This window comes from Salvelinus namaycush, chromosome 6, assembly GCF_016432855.1.
Source record: "Salvelinus namaycush isolate Seneca chromosome 6, SaNama_1.0, whole genome shotgun sequence".
Classification (NCBI taxonomy): Eukaryota; Metazoa; Chordata; class Actinopteri; order Salmoniformes; family Salmonidae; genus Salvelinus; species Salvelinus namaycush.
The window spans coordinates 621,179-640,826 of NC_052312.1; the positions used below are offsets into that span (position 1 = coordinate 621,179).

General features: G+C 40.9%; 1 protein-coding gene and 1 non-coding gene across 3 annotated transcripts; one reads left to right on the top strand and one right to left on the bottom strand.

Moving 5' to 3' along the window:
- Positions 1–612: 612 nt before the first annotated feature.
- LOC120049538 (tetratricopeptide repeat protein 31-like) lies at positions 613–10,758 on the bottom strand. Of its 2 annotated transcripts, XM_038995788.1 has the most exons (18): positions 10,533–10,757; positions 10,239–10,261; positions 9,624–9,681; positions 8,439–8,632; positions 8,243–8,323; positions 8,042–8,110; positions 7,716–7,886; positions 6,078–6,233; positions 5,324–5,378; positions 5,057–5,147; positions 4,709–4,850; positions 4,303–4,407; positions 4,001–4,091; positions 3,327–3,525; positions 3,108–3,182; positions 2,555–2,654; positions 2,077–2,189; positions 613–1,832 (listed from the first exon to the last, which is right to left on the bottom strand). In XM_038995788.1, the coding sequence occupies exons 1-18, from the start codon at positions 10,573–10,575 to the stop codon at positions 1,715–1,717; spliced, it is 1,884 nt and encodes a 627-aa protein (XP_038851716.1). In that variant the 5' UTR covers positions 10,576–10,757; the 3' UTR covers positions 613–1,714. The 2 variants fall into 2 exon arrangements, with proteins under 2 accessions (XP_038851716.1, XP_038851717.1); XM_038995789.1 differs by lacking the exon at positions 6,078–6,233 and having other exon boundaries at positions 10,533–10,758.
- A 5,361-nt stretch (positions 10,759–16,119) lies between these two features.
- Positions 16,120–16,206, top strand: trnay-gua. Its single transcript is given in 2 exon segments — positions 16,120–16,156; positions 16,171–16,206. It is a non-coding gene; the product is annotated as a tRNA-Tyr (tRNA).
- The last annotated feature ends 3,442 nt before the right edge of the window (positions 16,207–19,648 follow it).

Here is a 19,648-nt window from a genome sequence, read left to right on the forward strand (position 1 = left end):
GGGTGGCTACTTTGAATAATATAAAATATATTTGGATTCTTTAACACTTTTTTGGCTACTACGTAATTCCATTATTTCATAGTGTTGATGTCTTCACTATTATTCTACAATGTATAAAAAAGTACAACAAAAGAAAAACCCTTGAATGAGTGTATGCCCAAACTTTTGACTGGTACTGTATGTTTTATACTTCAAGGGGTCTTAAAATTCCAAAACAAAAAGCTTAATTATCCTTCATATAACCATCCCATATAGCTTAGTAGAACCACCCCCCCCGGACTCTTATGGGTTAAAGTGACATCAAATCAGTTTGTTAAAAATGGTTACCACAAAATCTAGAATCATGCAGATTCCCTCCTGTAGATGCTAGGCCTGTGCTGCCACCTACTGGTTGACTTGCCGTAGTTCAATACCATCGCTAGTTAGCGTTCTTCCTTCTGCATAGTGACTGTCAAGCGCTTAGCACGGTTAACATCAGTACAAACCATGAAGCACCTTTCTTTCGATGTTATAGGAAAGATTGGTGGTTTTACTGTCATAAAGACATGTTAATGTCACACGAGAAAATGCATGAACTTTTTAATATTTTCAAAAATATAAGTCTGAAAGAACTGACCAAGCTAAATGTAATTTATTGAACCGATTCAACCGAAGACATTACAAAAAAAATCTTAATTTGAAGGTTACATTTTCACCATAGACAGCCAGGTTTACTGATCAGTACAAAATATTTAATTATTATTATTTTTTTTTTAAATTTGAAATTACTACCCACTGGGCACAGATGTCAGTTCAATGTCTAGTTTTGATTTACCAGCTATCGCCGAGTTGTCAAATAACACGAATTCTACGTGAAATCAACAAAAATCACATGTCATTGAATTTAGAGTGAGGGGGAAAAAAAATACAAAAATATCCTTATGGTGACGAGTTTCTGCCAACGAAATCAGTTTTCCACGTTGATGCAAGGTATTCCATTTATTTTGGAGGGGTTGAAATTACATTGAAACTATGATGTAACCAGTTTTTGCCCTATGGGTAAAGATTGCGTCACATAGTTGGGCTGATATCACAACACCGTCACTCCTTGTTAAAAAGCTTAATTTGTTGAACTGACTTCCGTATTTTGCGTCAGGGAATCTGTCTGTTCCACACACTATATATCGGACCATTCCGTAATGCATCGTCCTGAATAAGATCGCAATTACAGGAACACGAACAAAGTGTCAGGAAATGATTTGTACCAGTTAATGATTAACGCAGAATTAGTTGACTTAACACGATCCGAACAGATGTTTATATGGACCAACGTTCATAATTAGCAGGCAACAGAGAATACCACTGAACACAATGATGAGGCAAAGTCATTAGTGACATTTCTCCAATATGATCCATCATATGGGCTTTTAGCAAGAGCTAACATTTGGTGTAGACAGGGTAGGGGAAAAAGGTGCCAAACAAGATTGCCTGTTTCAAAACACCTAAGTTCATTGACCAATTCACATCTTAAAAATAAACCATGTACATAAAACCCAAAAAAATTTGGCCTCTAAAAGCCTTTTAATCCCACTAGGAAATAGCCTCAATCCAAAATTGTGTGCAATGTTTGGGAATCGCTGCTTAAAAGCATAATATGAACCATCTAAAATCCTGAATGGAGTAGCCTCTTCAGCAGCGCTAAGTCATGAGTTTGACTGTGTTGATGTTGACGGGTTCACTGGGCTGAGGTCTTGCCCTTGCCCTTGTCAACGCCATGGTGGTCTGGGATGTGCCTGTAGGGGCAGTTCGGCCTCCTGTCGCAGCCCAGGTTCCTCCAGAAGAAGCACTCCTTTCTACAAAGGATAGAAAAGTCACAAATATCATCAACTATAAACGGCCAATGAATGCATGCCAGCCCAAAGGAGGGTGTTGCCCAACCACATTTACCCTTTCTAGTCATTTTTTACTGTGCCAACAATTTATGATTTTCAATAGGCTACTCAGTGCTAGAGCAGGAAGCAAACAATTTCAAGATCAAAAACCAGGGACAGTACTATATTTTGCCCTTTCGCTATTTGTCCAATAGATCCTACATACGTGTTATTGGAAGGCAGGTCCTGAGCTTTCTGGGCATCCTTGGCTATGCCCAGGTGTGTTGGGTTCCTGTCAGGGTAGCGCACCAAGATCTTGGACCCATTGAGCTCCATCCCCTTTAAGATGGCAGACAGACACAACTATTACCCAAGAGGTCAGAGGCTTGCATGAAACATCCAATTAAGACCAAGACTGCCTGAAAACTATACTAGCAGTCTCAAATCCTTGCCTTCTGTCATTGTTTCCTCAAATCCTCTCTAAGTTCATTGGAGGAGGTGGTCAGAGACTGACTGACCTTAGAGCCCATCCCCCAATAATCATCAAGAGGAATTGAAGTCTGAACACAATGAATTAAGAAACATAGTGTGTGAAACCAAACATGTTACTCAAAAATACAGAATCTACTAGAGCGAAATGGGCAGACACTAGCGCATAAGACCAAGGGCCTTAGTGCAAGTCTGCATGTTGTAAAGACACTTACATGAAAAGTCAAAGCAATCTCACAACAGTCTGGGTCCAAGTAGTTAATAAAAGCACATCGTCTAGAATGCAGAAGTTTAATACTATGGATTTGCCCAGCTCTGCAATGAAAGAGACATTGATTAGAAATGCAGAAGTCTAACAAGCAGGGGACGGGTGGACTGATTACACAAGGATATTTTCATAGTTCATAGCTTAGTTTCCTACTCAAGCATAGCTGTCAAACAAAATCTGAAAACCTGGGTAAGGTGATTGGCTGTGGCAGAACACTGTATAGATTTTTTAACTAGGCAAGTCAGTTCAGGAAAATTCTTATTTACAATGACGGCCTACCGGGGAACAGTGGGTTAACTGCCTTGTTCAGGGGCAGAACAGATGTTTACCTCGTCAGCTCGAGGATTCGATCCAGCAACCTTTCGGTTACCGGCCCAACGTTCTAACCACTTAGGCTACCTTCCGCCTCAATATCTAATGAATGGTGTGTAAATAAGATCTTTCTTACTGCCCCACTTCCCTGAGGGTTCAATTAAAATATATGTGGTGCATTCACTTACCCTGCAAATCTCTCTATAATCATAGCCTCCGTTGCTGAAGGGACCAAGTTTCCAACCCAAATGGGGTATAATTTACTGTAAGTAAAAGCACATATCAAATTGCTACACCTACAAAACACCCATAACAACCAGTGGCAATTTACATCAAACAGACACTGTATCTCTAATATTACATTTTCATGTCACTGGAAAAACATCCAAACTAGATGTCAAACTTACGTTTCTACAGAAAAGTTCTCTGACATGATCCTTGTGGGGGTGATGGTCTTGGGTCTGTTCTGAAGGCTTTGTGAATGCTGGGCCTGATGAGGTTTTGGGGCTGACGGGAACGCTGGTGTTGTAGAGGTGCTGTAGACACTGTCCACTTTGGCAGGATAGGCAACACTTGCAGTTGGATAACTGCCATTATAGAGGATTCCTAAAACAAGGACAAGTCCCTAAATGTCTGAGGATTCTCAGTTCAAATAACTCTGGACTCCCAACAGTATATACATCACTGCTCTAGAGGAGATCTGCATGGAGGAATGGGCCAAAATACCAGCAACAGTGTGTGAAAACCTTGTGAAGACTTACAGAAAACGTTTGACCTCTGTCATTGCCAACAAAGGGTATATAACAAAGTATTGAGATAAACTTTTGTTATTGACCAAATACTTATTTTCCAACATAATTTGCAAATAAATTCATTAAAAATCCTACAATGTGATTTTCTGGATTTTTCCCCCTCATTTTGTCTGTCATAGTTGAAGTGTACCTATGATGAAAATTACAGGCCTCTCTCATCTTTTTAAGTGGGAGAACTTGCACAATTGGTGGCTGACTAAATACTTTTTTGCCCCACTGTATGTCAAGTAGCCTACCTACACAGAGGAGAAACCTTCAGATGCTCTTACCAGATATTTTGGACAGTGCCTCAAGTGATTTCTCCATGTTCCCGTGAATTATTAAGGCATTTGAGCTCTGTTCCCGAGAAAAGCCAAACCCCTGCAACGAGACCACAAAAACCCAGAATCATTGTATCAGAAATATGTAACGCCGTTCAATGGTATTTGACTACTATTGACTCCAACAAGTTTTACATCTTTTCTACTACAGTAACCCATAAGAGACTAAATAGTCTCCTTCCATGTTTATAAAAAAAAAATTGTCCTAATGCAGTTGGTGTGTGATAACTCTGCATCATCATGTTGCTGACCATTAGCTGTGTTATCTGGACCCTCATAAGTTCCTGGGCGGCATCTGTACAGGAACTGTCCAACCGCAACACTTCCTTTAAGGCCTGGGCGGCTTCATCGTATCTCTGTGGGGAAATTATTGTAAATTCTCTACGCTAAAATGTAAAATTCTCGGTCTGAATAGTAAACAAAAAAAGATAAAACGCATTCGCAACATCTGTTGCATGAGGCACAAGCTCATGTACCGATTCATGATTGGCGAAATGACAGGAAGTACACAACTTGGCATGGTTACAAAAAGGGGGATAGTTGACATTTCTTGTTCTCAAATAGAAATTCTACAAAAAATGTAATCAAGTTTGAAAGGCATCCAGTGAGTGAATAATGGTCCAAAGCTTGATAACTGACCCTGGCATCAGACATTACCTTCAGCCCTGCAAGAGCTCTGCCTTTTCTGTAGAGGCCTTTGACCCAGCCAGGACTCATGTTGAGTGCTAACTCCGCATCAGCCAGGGCTTTCTCATAGTCCTGCATCTTCTCATAACAGAACGACCGGTTGCCAAACAGCCTGAAACACAAAAGTAGTTTGTTTTAGTTATAAAGCACACAAATCAATGATCCTAGTTGACAGCACAGTCTAGGAACCTATCAATACTGTAAAGGGGGGGAAAAATCATGATGCAAATCACGAGGCCAGGAAACCATTTAAAATCACATTTATTCAAAAATAATTGGTGAACAGTTTGATATTTCAAGATGATTGTAGTTTCTCACCTAAACTCTGCAGGGTTGTACTTAATCGCATCTGTAAAATACTTAACAGCCATGTCAAAATGTCCACCGCTGGCAAACTGATTACCAATTACTGTGGAGAGAAGAAAAAAAATTGCCAAATTCAAAATCAGGTGTTCCTTTCAAGTAACTGGTCTAGAATACTCACTTTTGCAACATTTGGAAAAAAATGTTCTAAAATAATGAGGGAAGTTCTTTAATAATAATAATAATAATTTTATGTATAACCACTTCTGAAGAGAAACTTACCAGCCAGCTCTGTACTCCTTTTAACTATATCCTCGGTGTTGGGTACAGGAGAATTCTGTGCAAGGATAAACAAGACAGTTTACACATCCAGAATACTTAAAGCGGGCATATACTGCATGATAGATAGAAGGATATTTCTACGATTTCACTTGTCACAGAGAAATTTTCTGGATTGTATTTCAATCTTGATGCATACAGTGTCACGGGGGGGGGGGGGGGGGGGGGACGAAGTAGATTAAATGCCCCCCCCATGTTCTCCAGACAACATCATGACCCCCAAACGATGAAAAGTCTCATATCCAAATGTTTTGTCGGAGCTCCTGCAGTGCGACAGGTGATGCGTTCTGATAGCCAATAGAAATGGTGCACCAGCCAATAGAAATGCATGATGAGTGAATAAACTGGTCCGCTGTGAAATTGCTCAATCAGTAGGATAGAGTCAGCTCACACTGCACTCAATCCACTTCAACAACATACCCAATGTCTCAACTAATTATTTTATGCACTTCCATTTCTCCCTGTCAATATTCATAACGGTTTACCCATCTCTCGTTGAAATCGTATATATGTCATTTGGGGAAAAACAGCTGCTAAGTGAAGGGGGCGTCCATCGTACACTCTACCGATAGCAACAGCAAGATTTAACCGCTGGTTTATCGTACAGTGTGCGCCATATATTTCGGGGTTTAATATTGTACAGTGTATTCCTGGCTTTATGTACGCCTTAAGGATTCAATAGGAAAGATTACCACACCTTTTGTATATCTTTCCTTTCTTTATTTGGTTTCTCCTTCGGTTGACTGGTTTTCTTTTTCTCCTTCCATTCTGACCTAGGCTTCTGTTCAAGTTGACGCTTTGCTATATCAGCAGCCTTGGATACAAAACTGCTGGTCATATCTAGTTCCAGTTCCTGGTGGAAATATGGGAAAAGAAAAAAAAGCATCAAAATGGACCCCAGTCTATTTTCTCCAAAATAGAAACTTCAAAGTGTTTTTTTGCTTCTGGAGCAGCAGTTAAAAACCAACAATGACAGGCTGCTTCTGTTACGCCAGTTAATTTAGTCAGCTATTTGGAGATTTGGTTTAAGTCTTAATAACTATAAATAACTTTTATAGTCTTAGTCCCATTTTAGTACATTTGTTCTTAGTTTTAATTATTTGTTGACTTAAACTCGGGACAATGTGTTTAGTTTTAGTCAGTGCATTTCCCCTCCCAAGAAATAACGCATTTTCCATCATGTGAACATTCAGATAGCCGTGTCCAACTGGGCCTACTATCCCATCGTAAAGCTGACACTACAGTATGTTATTTTTAGCGCTACACTGATATTGATTCGTGCACTGTTGGGTTTTATAGCTTGTAAGGAAAGGCATGTCACTGTACTTGTGCACATGACATTAAAAACTTGAAATATTGCTATTGTGGCAGATTGTAAACCGATGACAGCCATGATTAATTACAGCCTAGACGACAGGTTAAACAATTTAGGAATACAGCTATTTTCATCATGACCTGACAGTGAAGAAAAGTGGAGAATCTGAGCATTCCAAAAATATTACTGTAATCCCAATATTCAGCAAATAGCTTGAATATTTTTTTTTTTTTTTAAACTCACATTTGTGGACAGAGTTTCTGATGTGATCAAAGCAAAAAAATATATCTTGCATGAAAGTAAGATAAGTAAACATTGTTTCTAGTTTAGTTGCAATCGAAGTGTCTGGCTGCGCTTCAGTGACTGAAATAACCGTTCGGGAGTTACGTGGGAAAGCCGGTTAGACCAGCTAACGTGGAATTCTTGTCTCTTCACATTTTTTGTCAACTGAAAACTAATTTGCTACAATTAACGTTTTTTTTTGTTTTTTTTTAACTGCATCTCATCTTGTTATATTCATTTGTTTTCACCAAGGATAATATGTTGTAATTTTTTGGGGTATTGTTGATTAAATGAACACTGCATTATGACAACGCAGGGTATGAAATTAACTTCTAAACGACACTTGACCATCAGGCAAGTTATCCTGTTACTACGATCACTTGCCCGAAAATGTATCCTATGCATAGGGGAGGAGCCATATGTTCGCTGCCTTTCACCTACACCTAAAAGGAGAAAGCAGAAAGATCCCTCCTGGAATTCTTTGCATTTCGGTTGATATCAAAACATTCTCAGAAAAGGCTCAACTTTCTTGGCTGCCATACACTGTCTTTCATTTAAACAATGGGGAGGAACCAGAAATATCAGTTTTAGGCTACTGAAATGCTATAGTTTGGTTGTTTTCACACACATGCATAATTTTCTTTTTATCACTAACCCCTGCTAACGCTACGCTCCTAGTGTAGCAGCTCGATGACTCACATATAACCAAATGTAAAGCCACCATTTTAGTTTGGTTACCTCTGAGTTGCTGTGTATGCTCTCCTCTTCACTCTCCTCATCGTCGCTGGACTCTCCGCTGCTGTCTCCGCTATCCGTGACAGACAAGTCCTGCATGCCCTGAGCGAGAGCCCCTTTAGCGCTGGTACTAGTCTTGTTACACTTCTCATTTACTTTACTCTCTGCATCAAGCTGTGAACAGTCAACACTCATATGTCAAGAGAGAAAATCATACATAAAAATTATTTTGACATACTTAAACTGATATATAAACCAAGGTGTGCTTGCTTTCGCTTTTATTAAATCTAATGAACATTGTTAATCAGCTGAGTTGATATAGCACTCACCTTGACTTCTGTCACTGGGTTCTGTTGTTCTTTCTCCAACTTCTCAAGGAGTTTTCTTTCTTTTTGTTTCTGAAATTGAGAAAGTAGAACTTTGTTTAAATTGTCTGAGCTTTCCTAAACCCACTAACCTCCTGACGAGTATGGGTAAGTTGTGGGGGGGGTGTAACTAGTTGACTTCAAACCTTTCACCCCAAAACTCACAATTTTCTTAATCCGCTTCTTCTCAGCCTTGACTTTGCTCTTTCGGTCGTCTTTCAATACCTCAAGTTCTCTCACGGCAGGCTGCAGAATGAAGACATATTTATTTAAGTAGAATACAAGATTATTCAAAAAGGTTTTGTAGCAATCAAAGCAAGACTTTTTCCATTAGATTAACAGGAGATTGTAAAATACTGACATTATCTGGAGATGGTTTAGAGGCTGCTTTAGGTGGTTGATTGTAACGCAGAGTGGTGGGTTGGCATGAAGAGCTCGAGTTAGATAAGAAGTTTCTGGAAAATCCACAGTATGACTTTCTATCACGGTGATCTTCATAATCGCTGTCATAAAAGTCTTCACCCGAGTAATATTCATGGGTTACAAAATCCAAACCTTTGTGAAAAGAATGGAAATTGTTAGTAGCCTAATTCACAGTAAACAATAGAGCTAGACGTTGGGAACAGCATAGATTCAAACAAATTTTTCTGTCACATCTTGTTTAAATATGACTAATCTTTCCAGGTCCAGTGACATTTATTATTTTTGAAACAAGGCGACTGACGTGATACAAACATGTTATTCATCTAATACATATTCTGCTAAGTCATCTCGGTATAAAAATCCTAATAAACACGTCTTCAGTGTTATTTGCATTCATACTGTGCTAGCTATTTATCTAGTTATATTGAAAATAGTATTTGTTTCAGTGATGTACAGTGTATACTGTTGTGACTTGAATAAGCCTTGTACCCTACAAAACTCTATTTCCTGTAGATCTGTTATTCTGTAAAATGTGTTACTTTTGTAAAATGATTGCACTAAACGTTCAATGAGTAAACATTCCGTATCGCGCTCTCGTGATTCTTTCTACCCTTTTTCAGGGGTGTAACATTTTTGGGGTGTAACGCTAGCACAAGGCAAGCGTTTCCCCAAACTCAGTCCTCTGGACCACCAAGTGGTGCACGTTTAGGTTTTCGCCCTAACTCTACACAGCGGACTCAAATAATCAAAGCTTGATGATTAGTTGAATCAGCCGTGTAGTGCTAGTGTAACGGATGTGAAATGGCTAGCTAGTTAGCGGTGGCGCGCGCTAATAGCGTTTCAATCGGCTACGTCACTCGCTTTGAGACCTTGAAGTAGCGGTTCCCCTTGCCGTGCAAGGGCCGCGGCTTTTGTGGAGCGATGGGTAACGATGCTTCGTGGGTGACTGTTGTTGATGTGTGCAGAGGGTCCCTGGTTCGCGCCCGGGTATGGGCGAAGGGACACCGTAAAGTTAAACTTGGTAACGATGGACAAAAAGGACAAAAACGTGCACCCCTTGGGGTTTGAGGACAGAGTTTGGGGAAACCCTGCACAAGGCATTGCTTTTAATACCAGTTCTTACCAAGATATCCAATGTTTAGCCCATGAGACTGTACTCTTACAAAATCCATTACGGCATGCTGAAAAAGAACGAGGCGGGAAAGTAAGTACAGAGATGCATTTTATACACGTCTTAGATAGGGTTGCACAATTATGGGAACTTTAAATCAATTCCCTGGTTTCCTTGCTTTTTTCCCCAGCACTGAGCATATTTCAGGTTAGCTTAGCGCAAAGTTGAACATTGAATTCCGTGCACCATTCAGCACACGTTTACTGGGAACACAAAGGCTGTACCTGCTTTAAGTTAGTTTTACATGGCCAAGTACTGTGGCTATTTACTCATCATGTAGGCCTTCCATCAAACGGAGAACTTGCTTCAAAAAATTTGTAATTATTTTTGGGGAAATTGTTGGAAAATATATAATTATAAAATAGATAAATACAGGTCTTAATCTCAGATCCAGGACATGTGAAAAATGACATTTTGTTGTTGACTGTTTCGTGAGAATGACCCTTAGACCCCACCCCCCCCACTTCACACAGGTCTCTCCCCCCCACCTTGCCTCTAACGCCAGTACACAAATTCAAATGTAATCCCTACAACAGTTGCTAACTAAACATTCAGCTTGGTACTTACCATCTTGTGGATGTCTCCGGGGACTAAAAATAGCAGGAAAAAACACAAATGTCAGCAGGGCACACACACGTAATGTTAGCTAACGTTACTAGCTAATAGTTAGCAGCTAGCTTAGGTTCATAAGATAAGAGATATCCAAGTTAATTCCTGACCGCTTAAAACGTATTCGCAGCGATACAAAAACAAAACTAAAAAGCTAGACTAAATATTAACTTACAGAAAGTCAGGAGTTAGCTAACATTTGAGACCTTGTGAGTCATAACATAGGTGTTTGGGGAAAAAGAGTACTCTTACCCTGCTCCACTTCTGTAACCTTCGCGAGTCTTCTTTCAGACATGTCGAATGACAGCTAGCTATATATATATATATATATATATATATATATATATATTATTTAAAAATTAGCTAGCTTAATGACGCTGGCGTATCCATCGAAATGTTTTGCCTCGTTTTTTCCCCCACCTTTGTCGAATGAACTCTACTTTCCCCCCCAAAAAAGTGGGTCTCTTCTTCTGTCTTTATCTGCTGTTGGCATCCAACGTTATGGTGCATTACCGCCACCCACTGTACTGGAGCGTGTGCCAGAGACAAGAAGGAACTAAATCCTACCCGCTAGCCCCATTTGATAAACACATATGAGACTGTCTCTGATGTTTTACTCAGTTTGCTCTTTAAACTCAATTGCTGTATCCCCTTCTCCCTCATACTGGATCTCAGTCTCTCTTTCCCCTCATTCACTCACACTGTATCAGCACATGCTCCACTGTCTCTGTTTCCTGACAGTAATATACTTTCCTATCACATTAAATGTCTAGCCATGTATAGACGACCTCCTCTCTTCTGTCTCTTTCTGCCATCCTCCCCTACTTTACTTTGTACTCTGTGTGTGTGTGTGTCACAGAGGTCGAAATCTAAATCAAATTGTATTGGTCACATACGCATGGTTCGCAGATGTTAATGCGAGTGTAGCAAAATGCTTTTGCTTCTAGTTCCGACAATGCAGTAATATCTCACAAATTCACAACCACTACCTTATACACACAAATGTAAGGGATGAATAGGTACATATAAATATATGGATGAGCGATGGCTGTGCGACATAGGCAAGATGCAGTAGATGGAGTAGAGCGGTATATACGAGACGCGTAATGCGTATATAGCAAATTTGATTTGATTTGATTTGTATATACGAGACGCGTAATGCGTATATAGCAAATTTGATTTGATTTGTATATACGAGACGCGTAATGCGTATATAGCCAATTTGATTTGATTTGTATATACGAGACGCGTAATGCGTATATAGCAAATTTGATTTGATTTGATTTGTATATACGAGACGCGTAATGCGTATATAGCTGATTTGATTTGATTTGATTTGTATATACGAGACGCGTAATGCGTATATAGCAAATTTGATTTGATTTGTATATACTAGACGCGTAATGCGTATATAGCAAATTTGATTTGATTTGTATATACGAGACGAGTAATGCGTATATAGCAAATTTGATTTGATTTGTATATACGAGACGCGTAATGTAGGATTTGTAAACATTATTAAAGTGGTGTTATTTAAAGTGACTAATGATAGGCATAGGCACAATGCTAAGGCACTACATCTCAGTCACTACAGACACCCTGGTTCGAATCCAGGCTGTATCACAACCGGCTGTGATTGGGAGTCCCATAGGGCGGCGCACAATTGGCCCAACATCAACCGAGTTTGGCCGGTTGTAGGCCGTCATTGTAAATACGAATTTGTTCTTAAACTGACTTGCCTAGTTAAATAAAAAATATGCTTGACCTTAGTGTTTGTGTTCCACTGCTCCTGTCATCTCTGTACCACCACTGTTCTTATCATTCCCTTAGCCTCTGCCTTGCTCTTTGGCACTCCACCCCCTCTCTCCTAAGGACCTGTTTAGCGAGCACATCTACTGGACTTCCACCCAGGGACACACTCCTTTCACGCTGCTTTGAAACAGCTACAACCGGAAGTGAATTTCGTAGCAGGTTAGGAGAGCATTTTCCTAACCTTAACCTAATTCTCCTAACATGCTACGAAAAAGACCATTCCAGTTGTAGTGTGTTTCTCCTTCCACCCCCACATGGGCTAGGATTTAAGCAGAACTTATTTGCATTTGTCTCACCCGGGCATGAATTTGGAGTACCCATATAGCAGGTATTGTCTGCTCATAATCTTAATGTGATTGGCCTGACTGAAACGTGGCTTAAGCCTGATGAATTTACTGTGTTAAATGAGGCCTCACCTCCTGGTTACACTAGTGACCATATCCCCCGCGCATCCAGCAAAGGCAGAGGTGTTGCTAACATTTACGATAGCAAATTTCAATTTTTTTTGTCTTTTGAGCTTCTAGTCATGAAAATTATGCAGCCTACTAAATCACTTTTTATAGCTACTGTTTACAGGCCTCCTGGGCCGTATACAGCGTTCTTCACTGAGTTCCCTGAATTCCTATCGGACCTTGTAGTCATGGCAGATAACATTCTAATTTTTGGAGACTTTAATATTCACATGGAAAAGTCCACAGACCCATTCCAAAAGGCTTTCGGAGCCATCATCGACTTAGTGGGTTTTGTCCAACATGTCTCCGGACCTACTCACTGCCACAGTCATACTCTGGACCTAGTTTTTTCCCGTGGAATAAATCTTGTAGATCTTAATGTTGTTCCTCATAATCCTGGACTATCGGACCACCTTTTTATTACGTTTGCAATTGCAACAAATATTCTGCTCAGTCCCCAACCAAGGATCATCAAAAGCTGTGCTATAAATTCTCGGTCAACCCAAAGATTCCTCGATGCCCTTCGACTCCCTCCACCTACCCAAGGACGTCAGAGTACAAAAATCGGTTAACAACCTAACTGAGGAACTACATTTCACCTTGCGTAATACCCAAGATGAGGTCGCACCCCTAAGAAACTAGCTCCCTGGTATACAGAAATTCCCCGAGCCCTAAAGCAAGCTTCCACAAAATTGGAACGAAATGGCGCTACAACAAACTGGAAGTCTTCCGACTAGCTTGGAAAGACAATACCGTGCAGTATTGAAGAGCCCTCACTGCTGCTCGATCATCGTATTTTTCCAACTTAATTGAGGAGAATAAGAATAATCCAAAATGTATTTGATACTGTCGCAAAGCTAACTAAAAAGCAGCATTCCCAAAGAGAGGATGGCTTTCACTTCAGCAGTGATACATTTATGAACTACTAGGGATCATGAACTTTTCGTCAAAGAAAACAAATTACGGACTCCTCTTTAAATCTGCATATTTCTCCAAAGCTCAGTTATGCTGAATCTGCACAACACTGCTAGGACCTAGGATCAAGGGAGACACTGAAGGTTTTTAATACTATGTCTCTTGACACATTGATGAAAATAGTCTTGGCCTCTAAACCTTCAAGTTGCATACTGGACCCTATTTCAACTAAACTACTGAATTAACTGTTTCCTGTGCTTGGCCCTCCTATGTTGAATATAATAAATGGCTCTCTATCCACCGGAAAGGTACCAGACTCACTAATAGTGGCAGTAATAAAGCCTCTCTTGAAAATGCCAAACCTTGACCCAGAAAATATAAAAAACTATCGGCCAAAATCGAATCTCCCATTCCTCTCAATTTCTTTTGAAAAAGCTGTTGCACAGCAACTCACTGCCTTCCTGAAGACAAATAATGTATACGAAACTCTTCAGTCTGGTTTCAAACCCAATCATAGCACTGAGACTGCACTCGTGAAGGTGGTAATTTACTTTTTAATGGCGTCAGACCAAGGCTCTGCATCTGTCCTCATGCTCCTAGACCTTAGTGCTGCTTTTGAAACCATGGATCACCACATTCTTTTGGAGAGATTGGAAACCCAAATTGGTCTACACGGACAAGTTCTGGCCTGGTTTAGTTTTTATCTGTCGGAAAGATATGTTTGTCTCTGTGGATGGTTTGTCTTCTGACAAATCAACTGTAAATGTCGTTGTTCCTCAGGGTTCCGTTTTAGGACCACTATTGTTTTCACTATATTTGAAACATAATGTTAACTTTCACTGCTATGTGGATGATACACAGCTGTGCATTTTGATGAAACATGGTGAAGCCCCAAAATTGCCGTTCCTGGAAGCCTGTGTTTCAGACATAAGGAAGTAGATATCGGCGAATGTTTTACTTTTAAACTCGGACAAAACAGAGATGCTAGTTCTAGGTCCCAAGAAATAAAGAGATCTTCTGTTGGATCTGACAATCTTTATTTATTTTTTTATTTCACCTTTATTTAACCAGGTAGGCTAGTTGAGAACAAGTTCTCATTTGGAACTGCGACCTGGCCAAGAGAAAGCAAAGCAGTTCGACACAAACAACAGCACAGAGTTTCACATGGAATAAACAAACATACAATCAATAATACAGTAGAAAAAGTCTATATACAGCATGTGCAAATGAGGTAGGATAAGGGAGGTAAGGCAATAAATAGGCCATGGTGGCGAAGTAATTACAATATAGCAATTAAACACTGGAATGGTAGATGTGCAGAAGATGAATGTGCAAGTAGAGATACTGGGGTGCAAAGGAGCAAGACTAATAAATACAGTATGGGGATGAGGTAGTTGGATGGGCTATTTACAGATGCAGTGAGCAGCTCTGACAGCTGGTGCTTAAAGCTAGTGAGGGAGATAAGTCTCCAACTTTAGTAATTTTTGCAGTTCGTTCCAGTCATTGGCAGCAGAGAACTGGAAGGAGAGGCGGCCAAAGGAAGAATTGGCTTTGGGGGTGACTAGTGAGATATACCTGCTGGAGCGTGTGCTACGGGTGGGTGCTGCTATGGTGACCAGTGAGCTGAGATAAGGCGGGGCTTTACCTAGCAGAGACTTGTAGATGACCTGGAGCCAGTGGGTTTGGCGACGAGTATGAAGCGAGGGCCAGCCAACGAGAGCGTACAGGTCGCAGTGGTGGGTAGTATATGGGGCTTTGGTGACAAAACGGATGGCACTGTGATAGACTGCATCCAATTTGCTGAGTAGTGATGGAGGCTATTTTGTAAATAACATCGTTGAGGATCGGTAGGATGGTCAGTTTTACGAGGGTAAGTTTGGCAGCATGATTGAAGGATGCTTTGTTGCAAAATAGGAAGCCGATTCTAGATAAAATGTTGGATTGGAGATGTTTAATGTGAGTCTGGAAGGAGAGATTACAGTCTAACCAGACAGCTAGGTATTTGTAGTTGTCCACATTTTCGAGGTCAGAAGCGTCCAGAGTAGTGATGTTGGACGGGCGGGCAGCGATCGGTTGAAGAGCATGCATTTAGTTTTACTTGTATTTAAGAGCAGTTGGAGGCCACAGAAGGAGAGTTGTATGGCATTGAAGCTCGTCTGGAGGTTAGTTAATACAGTGTCCAAAGAAGGGCCAGAGGTATACAGAATGGTGTCGTCTGCGTAGAGGTGGATCAAAGAATCACCGGCAACAAGAGCGACATCATTAATACATACAGAGAAGAGAGTCGGCCCGAGAATTGAACCCTGTGTCACCCCCATAGAGACTGCCAGAGGTCCGGACAACAGGCCCTCCGATTTGACACACTGAACTCTATCAGAGAAGTAGTTGGTGAACCAGGCGAGGCAATCATTTGAGAAGCCAAGGCTGTTGAGTCTGCCAATAAGAATGTTGTGATTGACAGAGTCGAAAGCCTTAGCCAAGTCGACAAATACAGCTGCACAGTAATGTCTCTTATCGATGGCGGTTATGAAATCGTTTAGGACCTTGAGCGTGGCTGAGGTGCACCCATGACCAGCTCTGAAACCAACTTTTTAAAGGGAACATATGCTTCTGCAGAACTTATGACCATCTAGGTGATGGCGTTAGGCTGTGTTTGTCACCCTTCGATAGCTCAGTTGGTAGAGCGGAGGACTGTAGGTGAAATTGCAGTAATCCTTAGGTCGCTGGTTCAAATCCGGCTCGAAGGATTTTATTTTTCTTGTGGCTTACGCCAACTTTTTGACCGCATTGCACTTTGATATGTACTTGACAAACAAATTATCTTTCACTGAGACGAAATCTTCACTTGTTGACCTTCGATAGGAATGTAGGTAAAGCAGCAGAGAGTACTTGAAATTGCAACAATCCTTAGGTCACTGACTCACAGGAGGATAACTTTTTCTGCAGTTCTGAAAAGTTTTTTTACTTTTGCCTAGTGTTTCCCCAAAAGCAATTCATTCCATGAACGGGAATCAAACCCGGGACGCTGCGGTGAGAGCACCGAATCCTAACCACTAGACCACCAGGGAGAGGGCAAAAGACATTTCGCAGTGAGGGGGCTAAACAGCATTCTTTACCCTCGGCTCACTTTTTCTCTATCCCCAAACGCAACTAGTTGCAATCTAAGGGGATGTAGCTCAGCGGAAGAGAGCATTTTTCCCGTCTTATCTGGTGGCCTGTGTTAATTTTAAGTTCTCTCAGGACCTGAGCCCTAGGACCAGGACTACTTGGCCTGATGACTCCTTGCTGTCCCCAGTCCACCTGGTCATACTGCTGAGCCAGTTTCAACTGTTCTGCCTGCGGCTATGGAACCCTGACCTGTTCACTGGACGTGCTACCTTGTCCCAGACCTGCTGTTTTGGACTCTCTCTCTACCTCACCTGCTGTATCTAACTCTGATCAACTATGAAAAGCCAACTGACATTTACTCCTGAGGTGCTGACCTGTTGCACCCTCTACAACCACTGTGATTATTATTATCTGACCCTGCTGGTCATCTATGAATCTTTGAAGATCTTGACCATGTTCTGTTATAATCTCCACCCAGGACAGCCAGGAGAGGACAGGCCACCCCTCAGAGCCTGTTTCTTCCTAGGTTCTGGACTTTCTAGGGAGTTTTTCTTAGCTACCGTGCTTCTATATCTGCATTTCTTGCGGTTTGGGGTTTTAGGCTGGGTTTCTGTACAGCACTTTGTGACATCGGCTGATGTAAAAAGGGCTTTATAAATACATTTGATTGATTGTCTGCAGACTCATTAACACGGCACGAGTCAGAGCATATAACTGCTCTGTTTGGCTTGACCCCAGTGGTTCACTTACAGGTCATGGCGTTCTATTTGGAAATGTCAAAATAAAGGTCCTTATGTCATAGTAGAAAAGCGTTTTTTTTTTTTAAAGACATATTTAGAAATAAGGTTTCATATTTGCTCATATAGGGCAACCTGTGACTTGTACATAAGGGGAGTATGGTTGGGAATTGTAGGTACGTGGGGGGGTGGTCAGTGACTGACACCCAACAACTAAACTGTTACACCAAGAGATCTGATCCATTCATTCCTATGGAGGACTGCTCCTTCTGAGGACTCAGAAGTACCAATACGGACGGTGGTTCAAAGCCTCTCATTGGCCAATACATAGCATCCGCAATCTAGTGTTTGTATACATCATTGAAGGTCGCTACACTACCCCCTTCCTTCGGGAGAGCGTGTCCCCACCGTTCTTTATACTAAGTCCCTCACACGCCTCTCCGATGGCCTCACAGGCACCATCCCACCCGGGACTCAAACCCGAGTCCATCATCTGAATTTGAGTGGTCATATTTCTCCAGCCCAGTCCCTCTTCTTTAAAAAAAAAAACAAAAACAGGTGGGGTAATCATAATTGTTTGAACTTCAGATTTGCCCTTTAAGTGACATTTGTATTAAAATTTGGTTTTAAAAACATTTCCCATGGTCAAATAAAGAACACATACCGTATTAAAGCACAAAACTTGGCTATAAAGTGTCAAAAGAAAAGTTAAATCTATATATCCCTAGTATCCACAATGACTGGTTAAACTGTCATGTGTTATGGTGCTCCAGTTTGACTGGTTAAACGATTCAGAGAAATTATAATGTTAACTGTCAGTATATACTTTATGTATTTTGATGACAGAATCGTGAAAATGATACAGGCTGATGAAGACATACGATTATCTCCACGGGTGTCTGAGAAGAGGGAGGGGAAAGCAGCAGAGAAGCTACCAGAGTAAAATAGCACATGAAAGGACAGAGTAATGTTGTTTTTTTATCACAAATTATTTTGGACAAATCTGTCAAGACGCCAACCATGATAAAGGCTTTTAAACACAGATTTTAAATCAACTTGTGAATTTTGATCCCCACCTTTAAATCTTAATGTAACGACAATTTTTTTTTGCTGATTATTATCAATGACTTAACAGCTGTAACAAGTTGTCCAGCTTAGGAAATTCTCACTGGTCCCCTAGTTTATAAAGAACGACACCTGTAAACAAGACACTTTTTGTTTGGCCATCGGGAAGAGGCATCCAGAGTCCGGTCACGCAGCCACTCAGATTAATATAATACACCTTTCCTTTTTCAAGCAATACAACAGGACCATTTTGATATGTGACTGCATTTATTCTTATCACATAAAACATGGATTCTTACTGTAGGCATTATCAATGTATCGTAAAAAAATTACAATCTCATGATAGCAAATAATTATCAGGATGTAAGACTGCTTCAAAGAACAACAAAGTCAAGATGTGGTAGAAATGTTCCTACCAGTCTGTGATAGAAGCAGGACTCATGTTAGTATAACAAAATATATGTTTCTAAATACTATTTTTATTCAAAATTCACAAAAATGATATACTTTTAATAGATAAAAAACAATGAGGTAAATGCATTAAGATTCACAAGCAAGAGTTGCACCTCTTCTTATAACATATTTCAATATAAACTCAGCAAAAAAAAAGAAGAAACGTCCTCTCACTGTCAACTGCGTTTATTTTCAGCAAACTTAACGTGCAAATATTTGTATGAACATAAGATTCAACAACTGAGACAAACTGAACAAGTTCCACAGACATGTGACTAACAGAAATGGAATAATGTGTCCCTGAACAACGGGGGGGGGGGGTCAAAATCAAAAGTAACTGTCAGTATCTGGTGTGGCCACCAGCTGCATTAAGTACTGCAGTATATCTCCTCCTCATGGACTGCACCAGATTTGCCAGTTCTTGCTGTGAGATGTTACCCCACTCTTCCACCAAGGCACCTGCAAGTTCCCAGACATTTCTGGGGGGAATGGCCCTAGTCCTCACCCTCTGATCCAACAGGTCCCAGACGTGCTCAATGCGATTGAGATCCGGGCTCTTCGCTGGCCATGGCAGAACACTGACATTCCTGTCTTGCAGGAAATCACGCACAGAACGAGCAGCATGGCTGGTGGCATTGTCATGCTGGAGGGTCATGTCAGGATGAGCCTGCAGGAAGGGTACCACATGAGGGAGAAGGATACCTTCTCTGTAACGCACAGTGTTTGCCTGCAATGACAACAAGCTCAGTCCGATGATGCTGTGATCCACCGCCCCAGACCACAACGGACCCGCCACCTCAATCGATCCCGCTCCAGAGTACAGGCC

What these genes read in the sequence shown, in the direction of transcription:
- LOC120049538 (XM_038995788.1), bottom strand. Translation starts at nt 10,575, where the DNA reads ATGTCTGAAAGAAGACTCGCGAAGGTTACAGAAGTGGAGCAGG. An exon ending in GGTTACAGAAGTGGAGCAGG is followed by an intron (nt 10,262 to 10,532) that starts GTAAGAGTACTC and finishes TGCTATTTTTAG; the next exon opens with TCCCCGGAGACATCCACAAG. An exon ending in TACAACCCTGCAGAGTTTAG is followed by an intron (nt 4,851 to 5,056) that starts GTGAGAAACTAC and finishes TTTGTGTTTCAG; the next exon opens with GCTGTTTGGCAACCGGTCGT.